This window comes from Cryptosporidium ubiquitum, assembly GCF_001865345.1.
Source record: "Cryptosporidium ubiquitum isolate 39726 chromosome Unknown contig_20, whole genome shotgun sequence".
Taxonomy (NCBI): Eukaryota; Apicomplexa; class Conoidasida; order Eucoccidiorida; family Cryptosporidiidae; genus Cryptosporidium; species Cryptosporidium ubiquitum.
Genome location: NW_021639828.1, coordinates 210,218 through 228,586, shown reverse-complemented (window position 1 = coordinate 228,586; position 18,369 = coordinate 210,218). Strand labels below are relative to the sequence as shown.

At 30.0% G+C, this 18,369-nt stretch overlaps 10 protein-coding genes across 10 annotated transcripts; 5 read left to right on the top strand and 5 right to left on the bottom strand.

Annotated features, from left to right (window-relative positions):
* Nucleotides 1-218: 218 nt before the first annotated feature.
* On the bottom strand, nucleotides 219-1,286 carry cubi_01443 (uncharacterized protein; the record flags this gene model as incomplete). The annotated part of the gene is made up of 1 exon (XM_029018455.1): nucleotides 219-1,286. The coding sequence occupies one exon, from the start codon at nucleotides 1,284-1,286 to the stop codon at nucleotides 219-221; it is 1,068 nt and encodes a 355-aa protein (XP_028873682.1).
* A 361-nt stretch (nucleotides 1,287-1,647) lies between these two features.
* cubi_01442 (uncharacterized protein) lies at nucleotides 1,648-4,896 on the top strand (the record flags this gene model as incomplete). Its single annotated transcript, XM_029018454.1, has 1 exon — nucleotides 1,648-4,896. One exon carries the CDS (start codon nucleotides 1,648-1,650, stop codon nucleotides 4,894-4,896), a length of 3,249 nt encoding a protein of 1,082 aa, XP_028873681.1.
* A 298-nt stretch (nucleotides 4,897-5,194) lies between these two features.
* cubi_01441 (tetratricopeptide repeat-containing protein) lies at nucleotides 5,195-6,082 on the top strand (the record flags this gene model as incomplete). The annotated part of the gene is made up of 1 exon (XM_029018453.1): nucleotides 5,195-6,082. The coding sequence occupies one exon, from the start codon at nucleotides 5,195-5,197 to the stop codon at nucleotides 6,080-6,082; it is 888 nt and encodes a 295-aa protein (XP_028873680.1).
* A 176-nt stretch (nucleotides 6,083-6,258) lies between these two features.
* On the top strand, nucleotides 6,259-7,398 carry cubi_01440 (uncharacterized protein; the record flags this gene model as incomplete). Its single annotated transcript, XM_029018452.1, has 1 exon — nucleotides 6,259-7,398. One exon carries the CDS (start codon nucleotides 6,259-6,261, stop codon nucleotides 7,396-7,398), a length of 1,140 nt encoding a protein of 379 aa, XP_028873679.1.
* A 290-nt stretch (nucleotides 7,399-7,688) lies between these two features.
* Nucleotides 7,689-8,984, bottom strand: cubi_01439 (ethanolaminephosphotransferase; the record flags this gene model as incomplete). The annotated part of the gene is made up of 1 exon (XM_029018451.1): nucleotides 7,689-8,984. One exon carries the CDS (start codon nucleotides 8,982-8,984, stop codon nucleotides 7,689-7,691), a length of 1,296 nt encoding a protein of 431 aa, XP_028873678.1.
* A 264-nt stretch (nucleotides 8,985-9,248) lies between these two features.
* Nucleotides 9,249-10,328, top strand: cubi_01438 (DnaJ domain-containing protein; the record flags this gene model as incomplete). The annotated part of the gene is made up of 1 exon (XM_029018450.1): nucleotides 9,249-10,328. The coding sequence occupies one exon, from the start codon at nucleotides 9,249-9,251 to the stop codon at nucleotides 10,326-10,328; it is 1,080 nt and encodes a 359-aa protein (XP_028873677.1).
* A 6-nt stretch (nucleotides 10,329-10,334) lies between these two features.
* Nucleotides 10,335-12,014, bottom strand: cubi_01437 (uncharacterized protein; the record flags this gene model as incomplete). Its single annotated transcript, XM_029018449.1, has 1 exon — nucleotides 10,335-12,014. One exon carries the CDS (start codon nucleotides 12,012-12,014, stop codon nucleotides 10,335-10,337), a length of 1,680 nt encoding a protein of 559 aa, XP_028873676.1.
* A 714-nt stretch (nucleotides 12,015-12,728) lies between these two features.
* cubi_01436 (PWP1 family protein with WD40 repeats) lies at nucleotides 12,729-14,021 on the bottom strand (the record flags this gene model as incomplete). Its single annotated transcript, XM_029018448.1, has 1 exon — nucleotides 12,729-14,021. One exon carries the CDS (start codon nucleotides 14,019-14,021, stop codon nucleotides 12,729-12,731), a length of 1,293 nt encoding a protein of 430 aa, XP_028873675.1.
* A 130-nt stretch (nucleotides 14,022-14,151) lies between these two features.
* On the top strand, nucleotides 14,152-15,018 carry cubi_01435 (IMP4 U3 small nucleolar ribonucleoprotein; the record flags this gene model as incomplete). Its single annotated transcript, XM_029018447.1, has 1 exon — nucleotides 14,152-15,018. One exon carries the CDS (start codon nucleotides 14,152-14,154, stop codon nucleotides 15,016-15,018), a length of 867 nt encoding a protein of 288 aa, XP_028873674.1.
* Nucleotides 15,019-15,040: 22 nt separating this feature from the next.
* Nucleotides 15,041-18,004, bottom strand: cubi_01434 (uncharacterized protein; the record flags this gene model as incomplete). The annotated part of the gene is made up of 1 exon (XM_029018446.1): nucleotides 15,041-18,004. The coding sequence occupies one exon, from the start codon at nucleotides 18,002-18,004 to the stop codon at nucleotides 15,041-15,043; it is 2,964 nt and encodes a 987-aa protein (XP_028873673.1).
* Between the last annotated feature and the right edge of the window lie 365 nt (nucleotides 18,005-18,369).

The following is an 18,369-nucleotide window of genomic DNA, read 5'->3' as shown; positions in this document are numbered from 1 at the left end:
TTGGTGAAATTGGGTTCACTTATTGGTTAGATTAAACTTACCTTGATTGATTTCATATTTTATTGGTTTAATTATTTTTCTTCTTTCAAATGTCTTTTTTGCGGCAGGGATTGGCATTTATGGATTTATTGCCATAAACATGAGATTATAAAAGACGATTTCACAATAGATAGTGGAATCTCGATAAATATTGCTTAAAAGCTGAATTATACCCAAGTCTAATCGCTCAGCATATTTTCTAGCTTTCTTATTTTGTTTAATTTATGTATTTCATACCAGCTAAGAGTATCAGAAATAATATCCGTAATTTCCTTTTCATTAAAATTGGGTAATTTTGTTGGCATTGGATTCTTTTGGCTCATTTCTTTCTCTTCAAATCTCTTTGACAAAAACCACAAATCCATTGAATTGTTGAACTTGGGAATTTCAATATTTACATTATATTCGAATATTTTGTAAATATTCTCCAGGCTCTTACTTTTGGGGCTTTTAATTTTAGGGTTTTTAATTTTGGGATTTTTAATATTAATATTAGGTTTAGTTTCATCCAAAGATTTTTCAATAAATCCAGTTTTTGAACGTATTTTGCAGACTTTATTATTTTCTGTGTTCTTTAGTTTTTCTTCTGAATTCCTGTGACCTTCTTCATTTTTGTGCTTCTCTTCAGCATCCTTAAGTTTTTCTTCTGAAGTTTTTTGTTTAGGAGGTCCACCTAAGATTGTATTTTTTGGTTTACCTTGCATAATATCTCTCGACTTAGAAGTCTTATTTTCAGTAACTTTTTTGTCCACAGCTTCTGTTTTAAAACAACAACATATTGAAAATTTTCTATTTCTTTTTTTCTTCTTTTCAAATCTTACATTTTTGATTTTTTTTTTTCCATTGTAATTTTTATTCTTATTTAATTTTTTTTTCCCACCCTTTAATAAAACTTCGGAATCGTTTTTGAGTTTTAATTCAGTTTGGTTTTTAAATGCTTTTGAATTTTCATTTTTAGTTAATAAAAAGGCGTTGGTATTTTTTGTTTCAATTGATAGTGGTATACAAATTTTTGTTTTTTCTACAGAAACTATACATTTATTATCGACGTTTTCGGAAAAATTAGATTTACATGAAAAATTACTTTCCGTATCTGAAATAATCATGTTCTTAGTATGAAATTCATCTTCTTTATTCGACTCTTGGTGTTCAACCGAACCATTTATTGAAGAGCCACATTTTGATAAATGGCTATTTGCTAAATTATTGTCTACGTTTTTTTTTTCTTTAACTAAATTTGAATCCATTGTGAAAATACTAATTTAGGAGAAAAATAATAAAAATTATCCGTTTTCCATTCAAATAAGCCGATTTTGTTTCAAAGATCAAGTTTTATTAAACAATGAAAGGATAAATTTTGATTCACACATGTTTCACACTTAAAAATGCAAAGATAAAGAAAGAAATTCATAATAAGTTTTGCAATTCAAAAATAATAATTATTAAAAATATTAAAAATAGAGTATGAATATGAATATGAAATATAAGCTTTTACTTTTAATTCTCTCCTTATATCATGTTTCTTTAAAAAACCCTTAATAAATTGAAAAAAAACCCTTTTGCCAAATGCGCCATTGTAGTGCCATATTTAATAAATAGTATTTTATTATGTTTAGAATCAAAAAACTCATTTTTTTGGCATTAATAATATATTTAAATGTAATAGCCAGTTATTGCAAAAGAAGTAAAAAAGCAGAATGCTCATTTGAAAAGAATTTAGAGGATAATGCCAATATTAGGTACTTTGAAGTTAGTGTTACTTCGAATACAGAACTTAATACAATAAAAAATATAAGAGAGCATGTTAGCCTCCTTGAAAAATATAATGATCAATCATATGAATTGGCTGGGAATTCAACCAATTTAAAAAACTCTAGCTCAAGTTTGATTGATGATGATATACTATTTTTAGAGTCCTTTATTTCATCTTTCTCTACACAATCCAACATTTCGGCACCATTTTCAACAAACGGTGTGACGATTGATTCGGTTCCCATACACGAGACCAATTGCAATTCTGATTTAATATTCGAAACAAACAATGAAGATATTAATATATCAATAAATAATCATTTGATTTCTAAACTAATTCCTGATTTCGATCAAATTAATAGAACGATTTCAGTTATACCCTGGAAAGTTATTGATAATATCGTTCTAAATTTGGTCCCTGAAATTCAAAAAATATCTTATGAATTTGCATTAATCTGTACTTCAATTAGTAACAACATCGAATTATTAAAATCCTTTTCAAATGGATCCGATATTAAGCATGTGCAATGGGAAGCATTACAAATGGCTTCTTTTGCAAGAGGTTATTCACGTTATATACTAGAGACAGTTTCATTGGCGATGTCATTAGTATTGATCGCTCCTGATTCTAAAGCAGAACCATCTGTTCTTTCTGATATTAACTTTTATTCAATAATTAAACATCCAAAAGAATTACTAAATAAATTAAGTGAACAGAAGGTTGAAGAGAAAAAAAACTATGAATGCATAGATTTTTTCGTGGATAAGGATATCAAAAATTCCTGTATTTTCTGCTTTTCTATTTTTTTAACTCTTTATTCTCGAATTCAGTGCCAATTTGTAGAAGTTGGAATTTCAAGAGAATCAATACTTGGTATTAGGTGGTTAGAAGAAATTCATTCACATATAAATCAATTAGATAAGTTTTTATTATCTGTATGGAATCATTTCGTCATTGAGAAATACCCCAATAGCTCTCATTATATTCCTCCAAAACCGACTATTTCATGGAAGGCATTTAAACTGAAACTATATGAAGAGTTCAGAATAGGGTTAAATTTCCAACAAAAAATAAAGCTAAATTCTGAATTGGATCTAAGTGATCATATCTTTTTAAATAGACGTTCTAAAAAAGATTCAGAAATTAATAATTATATTGAGCTAAAATATATGGATTCTATTTCGAATATACTAGAATTGAATCAAATTGAAATAGATGTAATTGAGGAAACTATAAAAGTATATAATAATATCATTGAGTTGATGAATTTCTCACAAAACGGAGTATTGCTTGGCTCTATAACAAAATTAAGTAACTCTTTAATGTCAATAGCAATAATATTAGGAACATATGGAGATAAACATTTGATTAATATAGCCCTACAAAGTTTAAAAGAGAACCACCGTGATATCCCCAGTGAAGAATGCAAGAGACTTCATCGAGAAGTGATAATTGATGAATACTTTGATCAAAGCACACTCACAAATATTTTTGTAAAATATATTTATTGTAAAAATGATCTAAGTTCACAAATAAATAGACAGATTTCACTTCATTTTAAGTACGAGCTAACAAAAAAGTTTTTGAAAAGAATATTAATTTCTACAAGGAATTCATTATTTGATAGGATAAGAGAAAGAGTTAGTGCATCCAAAGTGAATGCAGAAATTAACTTTAAAAGATCTTTTACCAGGTATTTATCACAGTTTCAAGTAATATTGGGTTTAGTGAAAATAATTAGAATTAAGATGGATGAAACCAATGCTAAACTAAACGAACTATTGCAATTAACTGACTATTATATTTTAAATCTTGAAAAGTTCAAAATAAAACTTACAAGTTTTATTTTCAATAATAGATACTTTTTTTTAGAGAAAGGCGTTATTGGAGAGCTAAATGATACATCGTATCCACTTACACCGATTACAATCTCTTTGGGGCCATACTTATTTGATATTGCTGGAAAAAATTTAAGGGCAACGATAAATAAGTTGCGTTCAAAGATATCATTACTGAATAAGTTGATTTCATTTTCGAGAAATATATTGATCAAAAGAAGATATAATATTAATGAAGGATTAAATTATCAAGAAAAAAACAAAATTTTATATTCAACTGCACTTAGAATTTACAATAACAGAGATGAATTAATTGTAATTAATACTTTCACCATGGTTTTGTATAAAACTTTAAAAAACCTAGGAAATTCATCACTTAAACCTGTTAAAAACGAATTTATAAGTGAAAACTATCGCTTTGATTTCGGGAAAGATGATAGATGCAATTTAAAGAGCGACATCTTATCTTTGAAAGAAACTGAATTAATAGGGTGTAAATTGTTTAACAAAATGGTTGAAATTATACAAATTGATGAGCTTTTTAGTCTATTGCAAAAACAATTTATCATTATTGACAATACTGAGAGAAAAATATACTATGAAATTAGTGTGTTATTTGACAAAATTTGGCCTCATCGCAACTTCATTAATAACATCTTATTTAAAAATCTCTCTTCAAAGCTTTACACTTTAAAAAGCTTATTAGAAAATATGTTGATTTTTAATGGAATTGCAAGAAATTCTTTAGTACCTTATATAAATGGCATGAACAACTTTGAATGCTTATATGACTTTTCACTAGGTAGTATAAGTAGCTTGGAAAATGCTATTAAAGAATTCCCATTCAATATCAGCTCGAAAGGGCCAAAGGCATTCTTTAAAAACATCACAAGTGCAATTAAAGGAATATTCATTAAAAGTGAAAGAACGAAAAACAGAGAGAAAAAGGCAATTGTGAAGGAAGTTACTAGGCTTAGTAAGATATTGTTCTCACTTGAGCCATATGTAATAAATATAGATATTTCTTTCAAATTAAATGTTGAAAAGCTGCGTTTTATAAAGATTGAATCTCAAGAAAGAATAAGAAAACTTTTCTATTTGTATATACACTGCATTTATTCAACCTTAAAAAGCACAATATTTGTCGGAAATCTTGAGAAGCGTTTTCCAATTGAGGTTAGAGAAGAGTGGAATGAATTTATCAAGCAATTAAATATAGTTCAAGCTTCACTTTTTGGGCAGTTGTATTTAATTTTGGTAAGTTAAGCTGAATTTACATGAATCCTAGTTATTTTTCTTTTCAATAGCCTATATTCATACATAATTTGGAGATAAGAAATGCTGCCAACTTAATAATAAAACAAATTACTTCAAATCAGGTAAGCTAGGGCTCTCCTTATTAAAAATTTAAACAAATCTTTTTAGGACGCATTATCAACTAAGCTTAGAAACTTTGTGGAAAAATGGAGCTGAATTAAAAAAAAATACGGAATACAACTTTTTACACTCAAGATTTAGCGGTTAATGTTTACGCATTATATATATATAAAAAAAAAAGAAAAAAATGTCCGACCAAAAAATTACAATCATAAATGGAGAGTTGTGCAGAGTAGCTAATACTAAGAGAAATGAAGTAAGCGATGAATCTTCACTACTTCCATACTCAATCAACACAAGAGTGGCCCGAGAAGAAAACAATTTTTTCAACATGACTTGTTTAAGTGTGTCCATATTATTTTGGATAGCTTTACTAACATGGATCTCACTTGGAGCATTGCTACTATTTTTTAAAAGTTCAATAATTGGATATTGTTTTCACTTGTTAACATTCCTTATATCTTTGTTGATGAGCGAATCTACAAAAACTTTAATAGCATACATGCTTTTAAAAAATAATTACGATGAATCATCTAGATTAAGAAATTATCTATCACTGAACCCAGGGATATTGATTTCTGCATTTGACCCTACATCATTTATTGTAATGGCATCTACATTCTTTTTATTAGGTATCCCTATGCTAAACATTAAGCAATTAATTAATTATGAGGCTTTAACACCTAATTGGAAGAAGTCTTTTGTTGCAATATCTGGCCCTTTATTTCACTTTATTTTCGGTCTAATACTTTCATCAATTCATATTATTGGATTTTTTTTGATTGATGACATGTTTCTTAAGGGATTAACTCAATTTTTAATATTAGGGATGAGATTACAGGCCTTTTTAACTGTGATAAATATAATTCCCTTGCCACCAGTGACAGACGGATATAAAGCAATATCTCCATATCTACCAGAAGGTATTACTCGTGATATTTCAAATGCGAAAAATACCTTTATATTCTTTGTTCTTTCTACAATACTGTTTATTTTTATTTCTCAATCTTCATTAGTGATTAATACGGTAGACTTCATAGTTAAAAAAGTATATTTGATGGATCACACCATATAGAGAAAGAGGATTTTTATCTAAAAATAAGGAATAGGTTTGAAAACTAATTTATAATCTAAAAATATATTTGATTTCTTTTACATTCATTTTTTCCCCCAGAGCATTAATTATCTAATTCGCTATTTATGTGAATTTTGTTGCGCCATAATTTTTGAAAACTTATGTTATATTGATTAATGGTGGCTCAAGGTAAACTTATACATTTTGAGGTTGAACCTGTTAAACACAGTGAGGAAATTGAAGAGAATTCTAATGTTAAGTTTGAGGACATTCCAGTTGAATGTACTTGCCCATTCTGTAAGGAAGATATCGTTACCCAAGTGGAACTTGAAAGTTCTTGGTTTACTTATTTTGCCTCAGTTGTCTTGTTTTTGGTAATTGGTTGGATAAGTTGCCCAATTTTACCCCTGATCTGGACTTTAATACAGGACTCAGTTCATACATGCCCAAGATGCTTAAACAAAATATTTAGAAACAGGCGTATTAAATGCCCTTCAATTAAATCTGAAATAATGACCCTTAAATGTGGAAGTTGTGCGGTGGTCTTAACAAGAAGATATGTAATTACTATTTTACTAATATTCTCAACAATAATTATTCTTACCACGCTTCGAACACTATTAAAAGTATATGGTTTACCTGATATTGAGCATGGGCCCCCTATTGATAACACATGGATGATGTTTATTGAGTCTTGCGGAGTTAAATCATATTTAGGAAATCCAATTCGTGCAGTTAGAGAGTTTGAGGATAATTACCAATATAAAACGGTTTCTTGGACAGGAAGGGTAATCAAAGTTCAAGAAGGGTTTTGGAAAAAACATTTCATTTATATAGGCATGAATCCGCCACAAATTGTAACTAATTCTGGCAATCCAATACCAGATCTTGGCCTTACATTCAATGAAGAATTATTATCTCAAATTTCCAAAATAAAACCTGGGGATCTTTTAGACTTTAATGCTACCTTGGTAGAATTTGGTAAACGTGGACACCCTCATTTTGGTCAAATGTGGAATTTTACAAAGTTGGATGATGAGCTTAATATGATGGATGTTCTCTTGCCAAAACAAAAGAGCTTACTGCTTATGATACCGCTTATTGAGATGATGAATCAACTGTCAGAACAACTCTCAAAACCTATAAATTCAGATGAACAAGATAGACAATCAAATACGCATGACAGTGTTTTAAATTCGAATATACAGGATGTTAGAGAGTTTGATGTAGGAAAAAGATTTCATGATGAAACATACAGACTACCAGAGTCAAGTTATAGTTCAATGGATGAGACAGAAAAAAGCATTGATAATTAATTTAAATGATTACTTAAGTTTCATTCTCCATTTTAATATTAAACTTTTGAATAAAGATTCTGTATTATTTCAAAAGTTTTAACAAGAAAACTCCATTAATAAAACCTTCAAATTTAAGAAAAACCTTATTAAATTCAAGTAATTAAGATATGATAATTACCTAAGTATTATATTATCAATCTAATTATTTAACATTAGAATACTTGGATTTTAGAAAGAAATTAAGTTCAAAGAAGTAATCAGGAATGGCAACCAAATTTTTATAACGAATTGAGTAGATAATTATTTATTTAATTACGATTATTCTTCTTAAATGAACGCGACATAGACAGTTTAATTTTCGAATTCATTTCCTTTGTTCGATTACCATAAGAAAAATGATTAGAAGCCTTATCTTTATGAACAACACTCTTTTCCATTTTATTTTCGTCTAGAATTCTCGTAGAAAATAGAGAAATATTCAAATGATTACAAATTGATTTAATAGTTATGGATGCAAAGTCTATAGTGTACATTGTATTCCATAAGGCGACAATTATTAATAGCACTATTTGAAATTCAAACGATTGACTGAACAGAATTCTACCAAATAAGAGAAATACTGAGGAGATATAAAAAGGGAGTGCTGGCCAGTGTACATATGGTAGTTCTTCGAGTGTAAATGATGAAACATTCATTCTCAAAGCAATAATTGAGCTGCTCGTCGTTAAAATGAACATGGTAGTCATTGGGAACTCAGTGTATGTATTTGAGCTTATGAATAGAAATTGAAACATTAAATGACACAATATACCGCAAATCTCCAAAGATGCAATTTTTTTTGACCTTGGGCTCTTGCATTCATTTAAGCCTGAAACGATATCATTTATTAGCGTGATTATACCTATAATTATAATGGATAAAATGATAATATCAATAGTTGAAATATTTAATAATAAGTGCTTAAACAAGATATTTAAACCACTAGTTGAAGAATAAACTGCAAAAAATATTACAATACACTGGCTCTCTGTGACACCCAAGTAATCTGAAGATGAACACCGAAAAATCTTACAGTGGCATTCTAACCAAATAAATGAAAACATTTTAAACTGTGCAATTGATAAAAAAACACAGAATTTATAACCCCATCCCATCCTGCAACAAGCACAAAAAATTGTTGAAAAAAAAATAGTTGTGTATGAATCAAGCCCATGATCAAGTAGTTGCCCTAAAGGCGAACTAATCTTTAGTCTTCTTGAATGTTTTCCATCAACCGCATCAAGAGTTTGATAAAGAAATAAAAGTAGGGAAATGATTATCGAGGTACCGAAAGGCATTGCGTTATCGAGTGTTGGGCAATACATCATCGTTAGTAGTATTGCAATCAAAGAACATATAAACCCAAGTACTGTCAATAAGTTTGGTGAAATATATTCAGGAATTTGCCTTTCAAATAATTCCCAAAAAGGATTCATTAAGGAATCCAAAAATGTAGACCCACCGCTTTTATAACTATACTCCTCGATATTTCTCAGCCCTTCCTCACTAATAAAGCTTCCAAACACGCCTACATGAGTTCTATTTTCACGTGAACTATTAGTCATTATAAAACTTAATCTCAATAATTGACCTTAAGCCTTTTGATTTACTTATCAGGAATGCTGAACAATTAATATTAATAATTAGCAAATTTATCTTTTAATAATTATTAAAAAGAATATCATATTGGGAACAGAAATATCCGATGGTTCAACTGAAAATACTCACTTGTCAATATACTGTAAATGAGGGGAAATTGGTGGGGGCAAGTTCTTATAATGAGCGCATTTATCTACAAAAAAAAAATAGTTTAGATTTACTGACAGGAAATGAAAGGAACATTAATCTTACTACTATATTTATTGAATTTTCTCAATGGAACTTTTGGAAAGTCGTATTATGATATTTTGGGAGTGAAAAGAGATGCCAGTGATACAGAAATTAAGAAAGCATATAGACAAAAAAGCCTAAAATACCATCCAGACAGAAATTCGTCTCCAGATGCATCGGAGAAATTTAAAGAGATTGCAACTGCGTATGAGGCTTTGTCCGATTCCGAAAAAAGAGATATATATGACAAGTATGGTGAAGATGGTTTAAAGCAGCATCTTGAAGGTTCTCAAGCTCATGATCCATTTGACCTTTTTTCAATGGGATTTGGGAATTTATTTGGAATGAATTCTGGGAGAGAAGGCGAAAGGTACAGGGTTCCAGACACTACATTCAAATTGTTTATGACTCTTGAGCAGCTTTATTTTGGAGATATAATCACAATTTCATACATCAGACCCGTTTTATGTATAAATGCGAATGATTGTTTGAAGAATAGGAATGATTGTGCAGGTGCGGGGACAAGACTATTTACTCAGCAAATGGGCCCTGGATTTATGGTTCAACACCAGGTTAACGATTCAACTTGTGTTGCAAGGAAAAAGGGATGGGAGAAAAATTGTAAGCAGTGCCCAAATGGGCCAACTGAACTAGAGACTGCAAAACTAACCGCATATATAGACGCAGGAATGTATTCTGGTGATACAATTAGATTTGAAGGCTCAGGGGAACAGAAACTCAATCAAGAGCCTGGCGATTTTATTGTTGTAATTTTTGAGGTGGAGAATGAATATTTTAAAAGAGTGGGGAATGATTTGCACACCACTATGGAAATCAGTCTTGCAGATGCTTTACTAGGGTTTAATCTTCCATTAAAGTACATTGATGGGAAAAACATAAATATTGAAAAAAGTGGCATAACTTCATATGGAGATGTACTTAAAGTCAGGAAGAAAGGAATGCCAATTCGAAACACAAACGAATACGGTGATCTGTATGTAACGTTAAAGTTCAAAATGCCACCAGAACTGAACGAAACGCAAAAACAGTTAATTAGAGAGGCAATTCTAGACGCTTAAATATAATTAATGAGCTCTATGGACGCTAAATATTGCTGAAATGGAAGCAGTGAAACAGCCAAATGAGCAAATTAATGTAAAAAGTATAAAGATAGGCCTAGATAAGTACTTTTCACAAACAAATACATGTTTGAATAGCTTCAGATACACTACAACCGGGAAAATTAGGCAGATTATAGTTTCGAATAACCCAGTTGCAACCTCTACAAGTAAAAGCAAATCCTGTAAATTAGTTGCCAAAAAAATTGAAAAAATTAGGAATAAAAATACAATAACCGCTCTAGCCTTCGTATCCACTGAAGTTTGTATTTCTGAAAATTTCTTCTCTTCATCGAGGTTAATCAAATCTTTGATCTTATCACTAACTAAAATATTAGACTTATTCTTACCATCTTCCAAAGAACTTAAAATGGAAGTATCGATCATATTCGGAATATCTGGGCTTATGCTCGCATTTTTCTCGGCAAAGTCTAGAGAATACCTGTGCCTCTCGATATTATCAAGTGTATTTGAAATAGAGGAGCGGCTATAAGTATTTGTAGATGAACATAAAGTTTCTATTGGTGAAAACTGATTGTACCCTGCAATTCCAATTTCATTTACGGGTTGATTAAATAGCTTATTATCAAAATCGTAATAATAGTTTCCTTTAAGTATTATTATAATATTTGACAACGACGATATTGCAGCATGCAGTGAAAGAGTACAAGCTACTAAGTTAGAAATACTCAAAAAAACTTTTGATAAAATGAGAAATGTACCTTCATTGTCATAATTAAGTGCTACGCTCTGTAATGTCGATTCTCCGAATGTTAAATATGAAAATACAGTAATCACCGAAAACAATATAAAACTCGAGATCGAAACTGTGCTAGAAAGAGCAAGTATCCTATTTGTTGTGGGGTTTAAAAGCTCATATGCAGTAGCGGGAGAATTTTCATGGTTAGAAAACGCAAAGCATGAAACAGTTAGCATCTTGATACATGATAATAATTTAATATCTGCATTCCACCAAACAACCTTTCCACGGTCTAATGATGCTCCAAAGTAAAAATAATATTGAACAACCGTTATTGCAAACAATAAACCTGCAATCAATGATAGCCAGCTAATATGCCTAGTCGTTTGAAGTTCCTTTTTGAGGGAAAATGGAAACATTACAGCCGCGCAAAATGCCATTAGTATTATTTGATTATACGAAATACCTGATGCTGTAAATTTAGTTGAAATAGGAGGGATAAGTTGTTCGATACACGAACACCAAATGATTAGAAAGCACGGCAATGTAATAGCCATAGCAAAAAATATTGGCAGATTAACAAAAAGTGCAATAACTTTAGTATTTACTGAGAGTCTCTCCTTCTCCTTATCATTATTTACCTGTCCTTTTATATCGGTTGAATCCTTATATAAAATAGCCTTTAAAAGAGTGTTTCCATAATTGTCTGCAGAAAGCAGAGCAGCTGATTTCATTAATACAAACTGAGTCATAAAAAGTACAAAACACGAGAAGAACATGATTAAAAGCCCAAGAATAATTCCAGTCTCTTTCATACACGAAGGAAGCAGCAAAACTGCTGAAGGTGAAATGGACGCCCATAAAACAACCACATTTTGAATTAAAGAACCTTTTTTTAAGTACTCATTCTCAAAAATAGATCTATTTGGTGACCTTTCTTGTTTCATCGAATAATACTACAAGCTCTTTATCTTATTATTGGTCAATATTGCAAGAGGCGCTACTAGACACTTAACTATGTGAACATACTAAGTTGCCGCCTGAATAATTGATTGTTTGCCTAGATGTGTTGAGTAAAAAAACGAATCGAAAATAAATCAATTTTCCTATACTGGGCTCTCGATTCATTGTGGATTACGTGCTTTCACTATTAGAACTTGAAGTTATCTATTTCTCTGCGAATTTCATTCACCAATTCAGATAGAGTTTCTGGTTTTACACCTACTTCTATGAGTTTAATTAAAATTAATAGGGAATCCTTATCTAGCCCTGTATTTAACAACCTTGATATGTCAACTAGTGTCTCCAATACTTCTTGGTTAATTTTTTGCCCACATAATTCCTTCATTATAAGGGGAAAAAAAGATTTATTAGTGTTTCTTAAAAAGAGTGAATAATATAATGGCGCAAGTAATTCGGAGAATTCCCTGAATCCCCACAGCTAAAGAAACAAAGATATTGTTCTAGTAAAATTTCAAAGTAGATGATTGGCTAGCAAATATAGCCATATCATACTGTAATGTATTATTTATACTACAGATACCTAGATATGATACAATAAATATAATACGATAGAAGGATAATATTATTAAATATCCATTGTACTATTAGATGTAAATTTAGGTTCTAACACTATAAACAAGATTCGCTATATATTCAATTCACAAATTGAATTTCTTGGATACAATATCTTCTTGAAAAATATTCCAAAGGATTACTGACTCACCTCCGAAGGCCACTAGAGCTTCTTCATCTGGACAACTTTTACATGTGAATAACTTCCCTCCCTTCAAAGATTTTTCAATAATGCATTCTTTCATATTAGATAAATCCCATACTTTTGAAACACCGTCTAAGTCACAACTAACTAACATATTAGAAATAGATGTACAACAAACAGATGTTATCGGCTTTGAATTAAAGTTTGCTAATATTGAGAATTTGCTCTTAGCACAATTTTCTGAAAGCATTCTAATGTCGTATCCAGAAATAAATCCATTTTCTGTTGAGATTATTAAAGTATTTCCATTATCATAAATATCCGCATTAGGTAGTACAATGGACTCTGGATCTCCATACTCTTTGTCATACTTTAGTAAAGCTTGATGATTTACAGTCCTAATATCAATGATTTGTATCGACCTACTATAGTCAGCAGAAATTAATATATTGTTCTCAGAATGATGCCACTCTAAACATTGAACTTTTCCGCTGCAATTAGAATAAGTGCTAATGCAAGAACCTTCATTTAAATCCCAAAGCTTAACTGTTTCATCGGCAGAGCCAGATGCCAATAACTTAGAATTTTTACTGTGAATTGCCAAGCTCATAACTGCATCAGAATGGCCCGTTTCACTTTGTAACATTAATATTGGATCAATTGAATCAATAAAATCTAAATTCCAAAGATTGATCTCACCATTAAATGACCCAACCGCAATAATATTGTTTTTATTATAAGCCCCTAAAGAAATCCATTCTGAACAAAGGGGATAATCTCCAATAATGATATCGTGGTGTACGTAAAAACTTCCATCTTCGATTGAATATAAATATACCTGCAAAGTAGCAACATCATCTTCAATTGCGGTCGTTGACAATAGTGAATCACTTTCTTTTATTTGAAGTGCATCATCTTCATCATAATCAATAATTTGATCTCGTTTCATATTCGGGTCCTTTCCAAACTTAGATAATCCTTTTTCCACTGTATGAAAAAAGTTTTCACCATAAAAAGAAAAGTCTTTTTTATTATTATCATCATTTCCTAGTGAATTCAATTTCGTGTCAATATTAGTCTTTGTTTGACTATTTATTTCATGTTCGATATTGTGGTTGACAAAGTATTGCTCAACATCCTCGTCATTCATACAATAGTGCGAATTTTTGACAGGGATTTCCTTTGCATAACCTCTTGGAACCCATGATAGGGAACTTACTGCATTACAGTCCATTAAAGAAAGATAATTAAACAGTGCCAGTTATATTATTTAAATAATCTCCCGCTTTGTCTCCAATTTGCGGTGTTAGCATGTTGGGTTGTAAAAAAAAAAAAAAGATAAAAATATAAACTTTATATTACTGATGTTGAGGAGAAACGCGCGACAAAGGAAGGAATATCTTTCTAGAAAAGGTTTAGAACAAATTGAAAAGAACAGTTTAGAAAGAAGTATTCGTTTCAAGGAGGCACTCGATGAAGGAAAACTAATCCCAACGGAATATAAGAGTATTTCTGATAAGATCGTGGCAAATATTGATCTCATTGACACATCAATTGACCCTAAGTCGATAATTGACGATGAATACTCATTATCTGGATTATATGAACCAAAAATACTAATTACAACATCTAGAAGTCCGAGCAACAGGCTTTTACAATTTGTTAAAGAACTTAATCTGATTGTACCAAACAGTTTTAGGATCAATAGAGGTGGCTATGTTCTGAAAGATTTTGGGGATTTGTGTAGATCAAATGGAGCTACAGATTTAATAGTTGTGCATGAACATAGAGGAGAGCCTGATGGTTTGATTATTTCTCATTTTCCTCATGGGCCAACCGCATATTTTACTTTAAATAACGTGGTACTAAGGCATGATCTCCCACTTAAACCATCAACTGTATCCCAAAGTAATCCCCATTTAATCTTTCAGAATTTCAATTCTATTCTTGGAGGGAGAGTATCTAATATTTTAAAATATTTATTCCCAAGATCAAAAAACACATCTCAAAGAGTAATTTCATTTATAAATATCAATGACAACATTATTTTTCGCCATTTTAATTGGGTCAAAGATATGGACAACAAATCAGAAGATTTACAACTTAATGAAATTGGGCCTAGATTTATTCTTAAATTATATAAAATAGAACTTGGAACACTAGAGATGAAAAATTTATCAACAGAGTGGGTACACAGACCTTTTTTTAACAAAAAAAAAACTTCATTGTGATATATATTTACTTTCTAATCATTTATTTCAATTTTTTCTCTATCCACATCATTCTTTCTTTTGCTGCAGTATTTCTTATTTTGTGAGCATAATCTAGTATTTTTTTTGAAGCTTCTGCTTCAAGAACCCAAGCACGGCTTATTTCTGTAACTTTATTTGAAAGCTCGTTATCAATTTCAAATTTTGATTTAATTCTTGAATTGATTATTTTAAGCAATTCCTTAGATGAAATCCCAATATTATCGAGCTCACTAGAAAGAGTCACCACTATTTCTGATATACTTTTCTCACCATTTCCTCTCAAAATCTCCTCTAACCCCTTAAGTTTATTTGAAAGATTCTTAAATCTTTCCGTTTGTGAAATAATATCAATATATGCCATCTCGCACTGTGCAGATAAGGATGCCTCAATCCGGCAAAAATCTCCACACTCAACTACTGGAGTGTCTAGGATTTTTCCAGAAAAAACGCTTTTATCGAAATTGAAATCGTCATTCTCGGTTTTTAATACGCTGTAATTACTCGGTGGTGCGGTTGTGGTTTGTATTTGATGTAATTCAATTTGGTTAGTGTTGCTTTCAGCGTCTGACAAATTAATTTCAGAATCAAGTTTATTTATACGTTTAATAAACTTTCTAACGTCTGTTTCATGATAATCTACAATTTTACCACTTCCCAATTCTTGAAGTGCCGACAACTCTTTTGAAAGAAGTTGTACAGAGTTTTCAAAATGTTTTTTGTTAGTCTCTGCAACTTCTTTTAATGAATTAATTTCATTATTAAGTGATATTTTTTCATATATAAGTTCTTGTATCATCTTCTTTTGATGAATCACTTCTTCAAGCAAGTTCTCATTCTCAATACTAATATTTTTTTTTGATTCTTCAATTGCATAAATATCGCGTTTAAATTCTTCATATAGCTGGTTTTTTAATAAATTAATTTTGTTTGAAGATTCACATTCAAAACGATCGATTGTCTCCTTTAACTCATTTTTTAATTTATTTATTTGTAAATCTTTCTGAACTAATTCATTTTTCAACTCATTATATTCCTTTAATACCTTCTCCAAGGATTCTTTTTTTTCTATTTCAATAATACATTTGTTGTTGAGTTCCTTATGAATTTCAAACCTTTCATTTTCAATCTTTGAGTAATTTACTTCAAGCTCCGTTATTTTTCTCCTTAAATCACCATTAAATAATCTCTCCTTTTCCAAATCACTTTTTATTTTTCCGCATTCCTTTTTTAATGAATCAATTTCAATATCTTTCTTTCTATTTAAATGAAATTGGCTTGAGAGAGCGTCATTTAACTCCTTATTCTCCCTATTCATCGACTTTACTTTTGAGTTAAAATTATCCAATTCATTTTTAGAATCTTTAAGTAATTGCTTCGTTTCATTTAGTTCAACATATGCTTGTCCAAGCCTACTCAATGAATTGTTAAATTCCAATGATTTTGTATTCAATTGATTTTTATATGATTGCAGCTCCAACTCTAACTGCGAAATCTTTGTTTTTGCGTTTTTTTCTTCCTCAACCCCAGATTCCATCTTTATCTTCCAGTTGTTGATTTCAGACAGTAAAGAAACATTTTTTTCTTCAAGATCACCTATTTTTTCTTTGTAATTTTCTAAAATTGATTGTAAAATACAGTTTTCACGAATTTTTTTATCTAAACACATTTTATTTTCTTTGTAATTTGTGTTCAATCTATTGTTTTCATCGGATAGTTGTGAAATGTTCCTGTGTAGTAACTCTTCTCTATCTCTGTTATCCTTCAATAAATCTTTTAAAAATATCAATTCATCATTTAATGATCTGTTTTCATTATTAACTAGATATTTTGAATCGTCAATCTTTTCAATTATACCCATATTCTTAAGCTGAGACATAAATTTATCAAATTCATTTGATTGATCTTTTGCTTTCTTTAGTTCAGATTTTGTTTTCTCATATTTGCTTTCCATTTCTTCTGCAAAAGTTTTCAGATTATTATTTTCTTTTTCTAAATTTTTTAAGCGAATATTCATCTCACTTTCAAGTAATTCCTTTTCTTGCAAAACGTTATTGTATTTTCCATTCAAATCTTTATTTTCGATATTTAGAATGTTAATTGAATCATTGATCTGAACTATAAGCAAATCTTTCTCTCTTAGATTGTTTTTGTACCTTAAATTAATATGGTTTAATGACTTTATTTCGTCAATTAATTTAGTTATAATAACTTTCTCTTCTTCAATATGATGAACAGTATCTGATTTAAGTTGTTGATATAGATTTCTAATAGATATGTGAACTTGTTCTGTTTGCTTCATTCTTTTCAAAATTCTAATTAAGTTGAATTTAAAATTTTGTTGCATAATTGAATGAGTATTGAGTATATTGCTTTGATAAGTTACCGTATTCATGGGCAGAATTGGTACCGAGCTAGATTGAGTTTTACTTTTCTGGTTACAATTAATAGATCCAATACTATTTATAGGGTATTCAAATTGGCCTGGAACGTCTATATTATGTTCATTTAAATAATTATTTGAAATTAAGTTGTTCTTTGATTTATCAAATTCAGTAGAAGTATAATCCACAATTCCAAACCCGTTTGGGATGAAACAAAATGGGTTAGATCTAGAATTTTGATTAAACACAACTTTTTTTAATACCTCTACATCTTTTTGCAAAGATTGCCCTTCTTTAACTGTCTGAGCCAATTCTTTAAGCAGTTCGTTTGTTGTTTTTGGGATTTGATTCAAAAATATTGAATCATTTTCGTTATTTAGTTTTCTATTTTTTTTCCTTGACTTGCTATTTGTATGTACGTTTTCATCAAATTCTGATTTTAAGTTTCGGTTAGGTGTTTCAGATAACTTTTTTTTGTCATTTGGTACCTCAGATTTAATTTCATGACTTAAGTTTAGTTTCGGATCACTTATATGCGATTTTAATATATAATCAAAAAATTCTTCATGCGCAGATTTGTACATGTGTTAATAATATTCATGTGCATTTATTTTTTGATACATGCACGTGGAGTCAAACCCCCACAAAATTCGGCGCGACAAAAGCGGCAATTATATGGCCATTATTGAGTTTAACTCGAATAATCGAATGTTTTTCTTTTAATTGAAAAATCAAGAAAATAATAACACGTTATGTTAAACAATAATCTAGCATAATTAGAATATGGTACGGAATTGCTACCTTAATTTTTACAGAATATGATGTGAATGTAATCTGTAGGGATTGCCTTTTATTTTTGTATTAGAACAAATCAAAAAGAAAAAAAAAAATCAATTTGCTATAAAATTATCAAATAAGGATTTAACTAAGAATTCCCCCTTATTAAATT